Source organism: Microplitis mediator, chromosome 7, assembly GCF_029852145.1.
Source record: "Microplitis mediator isolate UGA2020A chromosome 7, iyMicMedi2.1, whole genome shotgun sequence".
NCBI lineage: Eukaryota > Metazoa > Arthropoda > Insecta > Hymenoptera > Braconidae > Microplitis > Microplitis mediator.
In genome coordinates, this window is record NC_079975.1 from 10,755,860 (window position 1) to 10,768,217 (window position 12,358).

At 27.3% G+C, this 12,358-nt stretch overlaps 1 protein-coding gene and 2 long non-coding RNA genes across 4 annotated transcripts; all 3 read right to left on the bottom strand.

Annotated features, from left to right (window-relative positions):
• Window positions 1-639: 639 nt before the first annotated feature.
• LOC130672483 (protein YIPF1) lies at window positions 640-3,957 on the bottom strand. 2 transcript variants are annotated; one of them, XM_057477096.1, is made up of 4 exons: window positions 3,597-3,957; window positions 1,303-1,691; window positions 1,044-1,224; window positions 640-885 (listed from the first exon to the last, which is right to left on the bottom strand). In XM_057477096.1, exons 1-4 carry the CDS (start codon window positions 3,796-3,798, stop codon window positions 722-724), a joined length of 936 nt encoding a protein of 311 aa, XP_057333079.1. In that variant the 5' UTR covers window positions 3,799-3,957; the 3' UTR covers window positions 640-721. The 2 variants fall into 2 exon arrangements, with proteins under 2 accessions (XP_057333079.1, XP_057333078.1); XM_057477095.1 differs by having other exon boundaries at window positions 1,303-1,694; window positions 3,597-3,955.
• A 3,156-nt stretch (window positions 3,958-7,113) lies between these two features.
• LOC130672486 (uncharacterized) lies at window positions 7,114-10,008 on the bottom strand. The gene is made up of 3 exons (XR_008990708.1): window positions 9,480-10,008; window positions 8,142-8,902; window positions 7,114-8,040 (listed from the first exon to the last, which is right to left on the bottom strand). It is a non-coding gene; the product is annotated as an uncharacterized LOC130672486 (long non-coding RNA).
• Window positions 10,009-10,199: 191 nt separating this feature from the next.
• On the bottom strand, window positions 10,200-11,397 carry LOC130672485 (uncharacterized). The gene is made up of 3 exons (XR_008990707.1): window positions 10,875-11,397; window positions 10,717-10,786; window positions 10,200-10,645 (listed from the first exon to the last, which is right to left on the bottom strand). It is a non-coding gene; the product is annotated as an uncharacterized LOC130672485 (long non-coding RNA).
• Window positions 11,398-12,358: the final 961 nt, after the last annotated feature.

Sequence of the window (12,358 nt, forward strand, 5' to 3'; positions counted from 1 at the left end):
CTTCAATAGACTCTCATAAATTTCTATAGAGATTTTATAAGAATGAACAAGTTCTATAAGAAGTACTATAGTTAAGTATAGGGCCTTATACATACAGCTATAAAATTTTGTAAGCAGGGTGGTCTTACTATTTTGAGAATATCGAAATTAATCTAAAATGGTTAAAATATATAACACGAGTATAGTATTATTATGATTTTTTTTACAAGAATTAGAAGGCGGGGTACTCTTACTTATCCTAGTGAACTTTTGAAACTTTTTGTAACTAAACATCAATGATGAACATGTTGATAACCTATAGCAGATGTCTCTGATTGAAAAAAATGATTTGATATGATTAAAAATAATTCAAATGTTAATCATTTTAATTATTCTAAATCGGTAAATCATCTTGCTTTTGTTACGTTTCTGTAATATTTTATTATTAAATAATTAACATACATTAAATTATCATTTTCAATTTTTAATTATAAGCCGTTTGAAACGGAAATATCTTAGATATACAATATAAGAATTTTAACGCAGTTCATTATTATTATTATTATTATTTAATTAATTTTTAATAAGACTTCGTCATTTGTAGTTTAATTGTAACATGCCATCATGCGAAAAAAGCCTTATATCTTTCGCATGTAATGATTACATATTCTTATGAAAAAAAAAAAAAAAATTATTACATAAATTTAAACTACAAAAATCATTCATGTGGAATTAGGTATTTTTAGTTATTCTTTTCTAAAGTAATTGTCTTGATAGTCGTTGATCCGTGATTCGATTCCGAAGTAAGATCTCTGTCAGGCACATGGAAAAAATACAGCATAAATCCCGCAGCTAATAATAAATGCATTCCAGTAATTATTGCAGTGTATATTAGTTTCTGCTTACCTAAACAAGAATCAAAAGTAAGAACGATCGATTTTTAAATAATAATAAATTCAATGTACAATTTCAGACCATTTGTTGATATTTTTATGTTCAATATGTGAATTCTGAAATTGTCCATTAAATCAATCCATTTAATTTTGTAATTGTAGTAATATTACTGTTTATGAATGGAAGTAAGCAACGAAGTAATACTCCTCCGGACATTAATGATGCTACACCAACTAGTAACCATTGAAACCATCCAATCTGAATGGTCCACAAAATAGCCACTGGAATATATATTGATAAAGAATAACCATAAAGACATAGTAGATCTAATAGCCTCAAGTCTTGATTAGTCTGAAATCAAGATCATGATTAATGGGATTACTCATTATATATGCAAATATGAGAAACGTTATTTTCAATGAAAATTACCTCCATTAACTGTGTATTTAAGCTATTGTTTGGTGAAGCGTTAGTCCACTTCATTCCACCCCAAAGACTAAGAGGTAACATCCAAACATAAAGACATATAGATATTGCGGCATAGGATACTATATGGAAATCATATTTCCAATGATACTTTCCATTATTGGCTGTTTGTAAATAATTAGCAAAATTGCCACTTATCGCTACCACAAATATAAGAGTGACAGGAATCCAAAATGGCCCGTAAAGATCTGGGTTCGGTTTAATCTGGGATAATAAATAATTATCTTCATTGCTTGGTAACATAGACTTTTTAATTCTTTCAAAAACGTCATGAGTTTCAACATTGAAGAATTGTTGATAATATTCTAAGGTCCAAAAATTTTTGTTTTCTTCTGCTGCAATTTGAAAAAGAAGTAACCCATGTTTATAAAGAAAGAAAAAATTTTCAGTTTATTTTACAATCTTTTATACTGTATTTTCCTTCAATTTAGTATGTTACGAAACAATCTAATTTACACACACGCACATTCACACTGCTACGTTTTAAAATGCGTTTCGAGTTATTCCAAAAATGAAATTAAAAAAAGATGTTTTTTGTGGGTAACTTTCATTATACTTTGTGAATTGATTTCAAAATCTAACCAGCTCTAAAACTCTGAAATCCGCATAGAATTACGCCTTAACCAATATGATTAAATCATTAATTCAAGAGATCTTTAATGAGATAATTAAAAAAAAAGTTTTTTCGAATAACATCAACATTGTTAAAATAATTGATTCTCAAGTTTAGTAGGCGTTGGAGACTAGAAAACAGTATTGAATACCTCGTTAAAAAACGGCTGATTCGTTCAAAAGATATCGTCCAGAAAAAAATTGAAAAGACTAATTTATCTTAGTCTTTCTGTGTAACTCACAATGTAATTTATTCAATGTTTTCAAAAGTAAATCGGTTCTTCGCCTTTATAGTCTCTTTCGATCACAACATTATGTATTGTAATTGGTTCGTTAGTTTAAATAATATAATGAATCAGACATTTTTAAAACCACCGTTATGCACATTTTTCTCGAATATTTTATATATGAACGCTCTGATCGAATTAAAAAAAAATCTAACTTCCCATCTTATTCACTTTTATTGATTTCTGTCCGAACACATTGGCTTTATCAAGCGTAATTGTAAACATAATTTTGAAAAACGCTTACTAATTATTTTCGACTTCGCGAATTTTTTAAGTTTAATATAAAATGTAACTTTATTTCGAGCTTGGAGAGCTCTAAAATATTAAAGTACGTAAGGTTCAGCTCGAAAAGCTTAAAATATTGACGTTGATGTTTTTTTAGCTCGAAAACAGTGGAAAGTTTCAGAGCTGTAGGGTCAATCGATTTTCAATTTTTTATTTTTATGGAAATCTCGTTTGTGGATGATCATAAACCGATGAATTCACGAAACTTCAGCAGACAAAACATTGAAGAAGCTTTGCACGATTATACTGACTTTCATCTGTAAAAACTGTATATTTGAGCTGTGAATTGGAGGTTTTCAACTTGGGCTGTAAATTTACCATGGATTTACATTATCATTAATGCACTATCTTTTCACCGATTCCGCGCGTTTTCATCCCCCGACAAAATATCCTATCAGCAAAATTTCTCTTTTTTATTTAAATGTTTTATTTGTACTGTTCACAACTAATTTGGGTGCTTGTTTTTCAGGGAAATTTTGATAATTTATGAATAAAAAGTAACTGCCTATTTAGATTGCTAGTTTTCCAGGAAAATTGTGAAAATTATATCGAAAGATATTTTGTTGGGGATATTATGTCCGGAGATATTTTATCGGGGGATATTTTGTCCGTAGGATATTTCGTCGGGGATATTTTGTCGGGGGATGAAAATGCACATTACCCTTTTCACCATGATGGAATCGCTAGGCTAATTAACATCCATTTAAATTTAAAACCTAAAGATAACATATGTTATGATACTAAAAATGATTAAATTTACTAATTTGCTTCATATTGTTTACTTTTTTCGACAAATAATGTAATTCAGGGTTAAAATTTAAGCACCTTTATCCGTATATATTTATTCTATATATTTTCATTGAGTGAAGAGATAAGTTGATCTACTGACATTTGAAAATTTTGAGGTAGCAATCCTAGTTCCCTGGTTGAATTTTTAAATTGTTCACTTTAAAAGTCTCAAATAATGAAATCGAAGTAACCTATGATAAAGATTATTTCCGAAAAACACACTTACTATGTTATCGCTTAAATATAAGTATAAAAGTATCATACCGTGTTTTTTATTAGTGGGATCATCAGAATCTTCCGAATAATTTTTAACGACTGGTTCAGTATAAGAAATATTGGTTTGTTGTTGGGCCGATGACTCTAGATTTCGATCAGATCTCTCTCTGTCATTGAATTCATCGATTCCAGTGTAATCGTCAATTGATATAAGATTTGCATTATCTAATTTATTAAATTGATTACTCATAATTCATCCGTTTTATCGAATCATTTATATAAAATTCACGACTTCCCAAACCATCCGTTTATAGCTAACAACTCCAACTTCACTAATTCAATTCAGCCAAGTGAATCAGCTGTCGAAATTCGAAAATAGTTGTCAACTACTGGACTCGGCGAAAATGTGCCACGCTAAATAATTTGTAAAGTTGGCTACTTGGAGAGTATACGTATAGTCTCTATAGTTGGCTACATAGAGCACAAGTGTATATGGGTGTGAATGTAGCAGACAACAGACAATCGAAAAGTTTAACAATCGATATTTCTGCGAAAAAACGATTTAAAAAATTTTAAGACGCGGGAATGTATTCGTTTTCAAATTATTTTTACACGCATTTTATTCTTTTTCTCTTACTTTCTTTTTTGGAGCTATAATTTTTAAAATAAAACTTTAATGAACATTTTTAGAAATATATATCAATAAAAAACCATCAAATTAACCCATTTACATTCTTTTTTAACGAACTACAGATGACTTTTTTTTTTCAATAAAATTTATAGAATTTATATTAAGCTGTATCTATTTAAATAATGACTAAAATGAAAAAAAAAAAAATTCATCTCTTCATTTCATCAAAATCTACAGATGAATTTTTTAAAATTATTTTTAAAATTTTTATTTCATAAGTTTTTAATTTTTTTCTCATCCGACAAATTTTTATAATGACATATAGCTACGAAAAAGTAGTTTTATCGATAAAAAAAAAAAGGAAATATGTCTAATTTAAAAAAATCTACAAATGAATTTTCATATTTTATATATATATATATATATATATATATATATATATATATATATATATATATATATATATATATATATATATATATATATATATATATATATATATATATATATATATATATATATATATCTATATTTATATAAAATAAAAAAACTATATTTTTTATAAATTAAATTCTTTAACAGCCATTTAATCATCACAAATAACAAGTCAAATTATTTATAATCTTATTTTAAGCTAAAAATCATTTTTTGGACCCTTTTAGAACATTTTTTAAAAAAATATTATACAATATTTTGATTCAATAAAACGTTATCGTTGTATTTCAAATATAACATAATCAGTGACAACTTAACAATAAATAAAATCAGGTAAGTACATGAATTATTATTAAGTTTGTACTCATGCGCATGCGCTCTATATTTTGCCCTTTCTTGTGTAGCGGCATTCAAATAGAACTTTCTGTCTTTAGACCAATTAAAGTTACAATGTTTTATTATTAATGTTATATATTATTGGGTACGTTTATGTCAACTAACTAAAGATTACGACTGTTAACGAACTAATTTTGTATACTGATGCTTCATTGTTATATGAATTATTATTCATTTTTAAATAAAAGGTTCTAAATATATTATGATAAAATATTATTGAGAAATATATATTTTCTAATGAGTGTGAATGTAGCAAACATTTGACAGTTTATAAATTTTTAAATAAATAATTTAAATGTAAGTCGAATAAAATTTAAAAAAAATGCGCGTCCTGATTGTTCAATTATGTAAATATATATTTGTTAATTTTTATTTTACTTACATTTAATTTATTTATTTAAGAATTTATAAACTGCCAATTGTTATAGCTACATTCACACTTAAACTGACAAAAAATTTCTCTTTGGACAATTAAATTGGTTTTGTTGAATTCTATTAAACTAAAATTTATTTGGGACAACTAAATTTTATTACGTCAATATAATCTATTTTATCATTTTTAACAAATGATTTAATAGACTCTATTTGGTTGACATTAATATTTCTCTCTCTAAGATAATAAAATCATATGGTAGAGTTAAGAAAATATTTATTTAATGGACAACTAAACTATTTTGTGGTGCCAACAAATCCAATTATTAGAGCAAAATATTATTATATTGACTCTAATAAATATTAATTAGACACAAAAAAATATATTCGTTTAGAATAAATAGATATATTTGTTTGAGGTTAATAAATATATATTTGAACCTAATGATTATTGATTTAAAAGTTATAGTGTTAGGCAGCAGCAGCTGGAGTAGTTCGGTGCTCGCCACTAGATCGCGCCCACCATTTATGGTGTCCCTGGTAAGATACTTATTTCAGAGTTTTTATATTCCGAGCTTAAAACATTTATGGGACGATTTATCCGCTTCAAATTATTGATAGTAATATAGGGGTATACTGTATTACACTATGACATTAATGTTTAATATTGATATTTATCCTGAACAATTTTTGTCATAGTACGAAAAAAAGTACTTGTGAAGGAAATAAATAATTTTTCTAAAAATGCATTTATTGAACTGTTGAATAAATATTCTGTCACTTAAAAATAATATTTAATTATTAATAATAACTCGTTCTCTATAATGACCACTCATACATTTCATTATGACTACTTTATAAACTCTACAGGTAATCAATTTGATTTTATGCTTGCTACTAAACGCGTAATTATCTTTACTAAATATTTTATAGTTTCTAATAACTCGTTTTGTTGGTGGACTATAAAATATTTACTTAAAACAACCAAATATATGATTGGCAATGGGCAATCAAATCATTTTCTTGTCATAACTAAAATTTAGTTGTCAGGAGAAAATTTTTTTCTCAGTGTAATTGCCGTCAGTTTTAGCGAGTGATTTGTCCATTTTTTTTATCATCGAGTTACGAGCTGCTCTAGGTTTTACATATCTCAAATGCTGTTTGATGTTTTGCCGTTGAAAACCACGTAGTTAGTAAGCTAATTTGAGATTATGATTTGGTGTATTCAAAGTTGAAAAAATTTTGATTTTAGTCCTAAGACCGATCATATTTCCGTGGAATTTAAATTTTATTTGACAATTGGGTTGGGCACAAAATGCGTACACTGATCGAAAGGTTATCTTGGTTCAAAGAGAATTATCTTGAGTCAAGAGAATATTTAGGAAAATGGAATAAATCTTGGTTGAAGAAAATTTTCTCTTAATTTTGATTATTTTGATTCAAAAAGTTATGTTTTCGACCCAAATGGGTTAAAGTTTTAAGTTAAAAATATATGATTTTAGTTCAAAAAGAAAAAATATTTAAAGAAAGTAAATTGTTTTTTGAATTAATATTTTGAATTTCTTCATTCATGTATATTGAATATTTTATTCTATGAAATTTAACTTCTCTACGTAAGGAGTCAGATTTCTTAAACCAACTAGTGGCTATTGCTTGAAACAAAAATAAAAAAAATTCAAGTCAAGAAAATCAAGCTCTTGGTTTTTTTCCATAGCAGCATTCGGATAACAGGAGCACTCGAGTCTATGCAGCTTCTCTACTTCGGACACTACTTTGTGTATGCACGTAGACGCCCGAAGATCCCAAAAAAATGAAACGAGTCTGTTCAGCGCTGGCGCCGCATATGTGCAATTATATGTATATTACACACCAATATTCTAATAGTATTAGTTTATTAATTATACAATTAACTAATTCATATACATAAATTGTTTTGAATTGAAGTGTTCGGTAAAAATGTAAGTTATTGTAGTTATTAGTCATTATATCTGGTGTTTTTCCTGATTCACGTTAAGTTAAATGGTGTCGTTTCAATCACAAAAAAGTAAGTTAATTATTATTTATGCTGTTTTTAATCATATCAGATACTCAAGTTTGTTATCATTTCTGATCCTAAATTTATATAAAATTGTTTCCTTTTTAGTGTGGTATATATCATGCAGTTGATGCTGTCGATGGAGCCAGGATAAATAACCTAACCTTTCATTTATTTTTGTAACAAAAAAAAAATTTTTATTGTAATAAAGAATCAAAATATATTTTGATGATTAATTGTATATACTCTGAAAATTGAATTTTTAATAAAAACAATTAATTTAAAATTGAACTGAATTATTGTATTTTAAAATAAAAGTATTTTTTATTTTACGTTAATGTATAATTTAGTTTTAAAATGAGTTTTTTATTTTTTTAATCTAAAATTAATTGTTTTCAGATAAAGTCTACATTTATTTTGAACTAAATGTTATCAAATCTTTAAATAAATTAATTTTTACTTGGAGTAAGTTAAATGTGCCTCCGTTTAAAAACTCGATGTATCGAAATGAATCGATATCGACTACATTCGAGAGAACGATGTTTTTAGAATGAGTTGGTATCTTCTAAAACCAAGAGCTAAATTTTCTTGAGCCAACCAAGTTGTTTTCTTGTTCGGAGAAACTAAAAACATTTAAAGCAAAAATTTATATTTTTAAATCAAAATTGAATTTCTTTATTGAAGAGCTTTATATACTCTAATTAAAAAAAAAAAATTTTTTTACCAAGAGAAAATTTTTTCAAACAAGAAAAGAGGATATTTTAATTTAAGAATTTATTTTTGGAAACGATTTTCTTCTTGACCCAAGAATTCCTTTTTTTGTGTGTAATCACGAAAATGGTTATCTTGACATGACTTGAAGCCAGTAAAAATAATGGAACAATTGATATCAAACTTCTTTGGTAATGACTCGCGTAAATGTTGATGAACTAGATCGGAAATTATCGATTCATCGTGCACAACTTTAGTGGAAGGAACAACTAATGTGCCAATATAATTGTAATTATTTTTTATTTTAGTTGTACCATCATCACTAGTAGTTTTATCTATTGTTTCTTCAGAAGATTTCGATGAGTTACTGAACTGACGGCTTAACTGCCGAATCAATTCTCCCGTATTATTATTGGCATCACTAGCATCAGTTAAATCTTGTTCAGTGCTTGATAATGGAGCATTCGGCTAAGAATTTTCAGAAGCTTTCACTGAGTTATCTTGGTTTGATTTCAATTGTTTAATAATTTTTGTTCTCAAACTATTGAGATCGTTTTTCCAAGCAAAATATAAATCTGTACGAAATCTTTTTATCGTGTTTTTGATTTTCAATTTAAAATGATTGCAAAGATCCGAGAAGAGAGATTCACTTTGTGCTGGATTATCACCAATATCATCAATTCGTTTTACATATAATAAATTTGCAGAATAAGTTTTAGTTACATTAAACTTCATAGTTTTTGCTATTGGAAAATAAATGACATCAAGAGTATTCTAGAAGAAGTAAATAAAAAAAATTAGAATTGAATTAGAAATTGTACACTGAGAAAAAAATTTTCTCCTGACAACTAAATTTTAGTTATGACAAGAAAATGATTTGATTGCCCATTGCCAATCATATATTTGGTTGTTTTAAGTAAATATTTTATAGTCCACCAACAAAACGAGTTATTAGAAACTATAAAATATTTAGTAAAGATAATTACGCGTTTAGTAGCAAGCATAAAATCAAATTGATTACCTGTAGAGTTTATAAAGTAGTCATAATGAAATGTATGAGTGGTCATTATAGAGAACGAGTTATTATTAATAATTAAATATTATTTTTAAGTGACAGAATATTTATTCAACAGTTCAATAAATGCATTTTTAGAAAAATTATTTATTTCCTTCACAAGTACTTTTTTTCGTACTATGACAAAAATTGTTCAGGATAAATATCAATATTAAACATTAATGTCATAGTGTAATACAGTATACCCCTATATTACTATCAATAATTTGAAGCGGATAAATCGTCCCATAAATGTTTTAAGCTCGGAATATAAAAACTCTGAAATAAGTATCTTACCAGGGACACCATAAATGGTGGGCGCGATCTAGTGGCGAGCACCGAACTACTCCAGCTGCTGCTGCCTAACACTATAACTTTTAAATCAATAATCATTAGGTTCAAATATATATTTATTAACCTCAAACAAATATATCTATTTATTCTAAACGAATATATTTTTTTGTGTCTAATTAATATTTATTAGAGTCAATATAATAATATTTTGCTCTAATAATTGGATTTGTTGGCACCACAAAATAGTTTAGTTGTCCATTAAATAAATATTTTCTTAACTCTACCATATGATTTTATTATCTTAGAGAGAGAAATATTAATGTCAACCAAATAGAGTCTATTAAATCATTTGTTAAAAATGATAAAATAGATTATATTGACGTAATAAAATTTATCCCAGATAGCACACCTGATCGAAAGTTAACGTCAAGTTAGAAGAGAAACTTTGCGTAAATCTATTGCCGGAATCGGACACTAAGTTGCGTGTAAGAGTTGATGTTAAAGAGTTAACACAAACTTCAGAGAAACTTTCGTTTATGTCACAAGCCAAAAGAAATTTTCGGTTACTTACCAAAAAACCGTACATCGGTAATGTAGACTGGTAAAAAAATTCCCTATCTTACCAACCACAAAAAAGTAGGCGGTAGATGGCGGTACTGTTGAAACGAGACTCCAAGATGTAAATTTCTCAAATATTTTTAAATTATATAAAAAAATTATAATTTTAAATTTTCTTTTATTGATAAATTAGAGCACATTAACCAACTTACAGTACGTCAATTACTTATGGTTTTCAAACCTACACAACGATAATAAACAATAAATAACTAGTGATATTATAAAAAGAAAACGATACAATTAAGTTTCATGATAAACAATAAGAAATAAAAATTATTATCACTCAGTGACAGATGGATCAATCACAGGCTGATCAGCACTTTTGGAATATAAATGAACATTTTTTAAAGTAATTCTTTTGCCTTTCTTCTTCCCGTTTTTCTTTTCACTTCTCGACTGACTTCCATTTTCTTTACCGTCTTGATCCACCGTTTCTTCACCCGAGCTATCTGCACTTTTATTTACTCGAGCACACGCTGCCGTAAGTGCTTTTCGAAAATTTATTACGTGAACAGCCAAGGAATAATTTGAGTAACTCTTAAGCATCACAGCTAAAAATAAAAAAAGATTAACTAATAAAACTATAGGGATATTAATATTACTTAAGATAAAAAAATACTACCTCGATGGAGGAAAATCACAGGTCTTCACGTCATACAATATGTAATGATTATGTTGACAATTGTATGATACTAAAAAAATAAAATATTATACTTTTAATATATGTATACTCAATTTTTCATATTGTCATAATTACTAAGAAAATAATTGAATACTTACTTACGATTACATTAAATTGTTGTTTGTTGATAGTTCATTGTTTTTTCTACTCTTTTTGCTACATAGCGATTAATTTACATGCATGTCATAAATTAACATAATTTTTTGAATCAATCAACTACAACCCTGATGAGCACATTATAAAAATTACTATTTATAAATAATCAATTCTTGGATTTAAAAATAATAAATTTTTTAATTTATTAATTTAATAATAAATTAATTTTAATTATGTACAAATCTACATAGAACAAATTTCAAAACACAATGTATATTTTTTTGTTTTTTAAATAATTTATTGCAAATTTTGAACTTTACAGTATTTCAGCTGCAGTTTTTTTTAGGTTAGTAGCAAATGTCAACTTGACGTTATTTTTATAAAATACCTTATGTCTTAAATAATGAGTAAAAATACATGTAACTTCACTTTAACAGTTGCTATTCAAAGTATAGAAAATAAAATAATGCCAACTTCTAACAATAATTCATCCGCAACTTCACATTTGTAGTTACTATACAACTTTTCCACCTAAACTTATGGTTGAATTCCGGCAATATATTCACGTTAACTTTAAGAGCGAATTGAACGCAGTTTGCGGATAACAGTTACAAATGAAATAGTTAACGCAAAGTTTAACTTGACTTGATGTTAACTGTTGAAGTACAACTAGTTATACTACAACTCTGGCTATCTGGGATATAGTTGTCCCAAATAAATTTTAGTTTAATAGAATTCAACAAAACCAATTTAATTGTCCAAAGAGAAATTTTTTGTCAGTGTAGCATTTAAAATTTCTAATGCTATTGAATACTTTTTAATCCTGAAAAAATGTTTCCATTTCAATATTTTTTCAGGATATAAAAGGATTCAACTAGAATTTAAAATTTTTGATGCTATCAAATACTTTTTAATCCTGAAATAATTTCATGATCCCCAAACTGGTTTTCACATCTTCAGCATTCATCACTGCACCTTTTGCTTTCCAATACTTGACAATACACTTGATGAATAGATTCTGGACAGCCTCCAGTCTTTCAACGTGTACCGCATAATACGGTAACCAGATCACCGTGCCATATTCCAGTATGGGTCTAACTAACGTCATATACAGTTGTCGTAAGGTTTACAACTGCTTGAAATCTTTTCCCAGCCTTATTATACAACCTAATACACTTTTCGCTCTAGTTATCACATTATCCACTTGACTTATAAAGTTGAATTTATTCAGCTTCGAATTTAGTTCAAGGAAAATTAGGAAAACGATTGATCCTAAAGTCCACACCTGCAACTTCCCACTAATTTCATACTGAAGCTCTGGAAATTGCAGTTATTACGTTTTTGAGCTCTTCGAGCTCAAAGGTCTGATAGAAGTTTAATAAAAGACTTTTTTTTTAATATTCAAGCCGCCATAAGTTTTGAAGGAATGAGCTGATTTTCACGCGATTGGCGGGATTCGACGCAGTTTTTTAAGCCGCACAAAGAA

Bases quoted from the DNA above. Each gene is read 5' to 3' on its own strand.
- LOC130672483 (XM_057477095.1), bottom strand. From the start codon at position 3,798: ATGAGTAATCAATTTAATAAATTAGATAATGCAAATCTTATATCAATT. The intron at 1,695-3,596 runs GTATGATACTTT...TTCAAATTGCAG, and splicing joins TCCCACTAATAAAAAACACG to CAGAAGAAAACAAAAATTTT. The intron at 1,225-1,302 runs GTAATTTTCATT...TCTTGATTTCAG, and splicing joins TAAATACACAGTTAATGGAG to ACTAATCAAGACTTGAGGCT.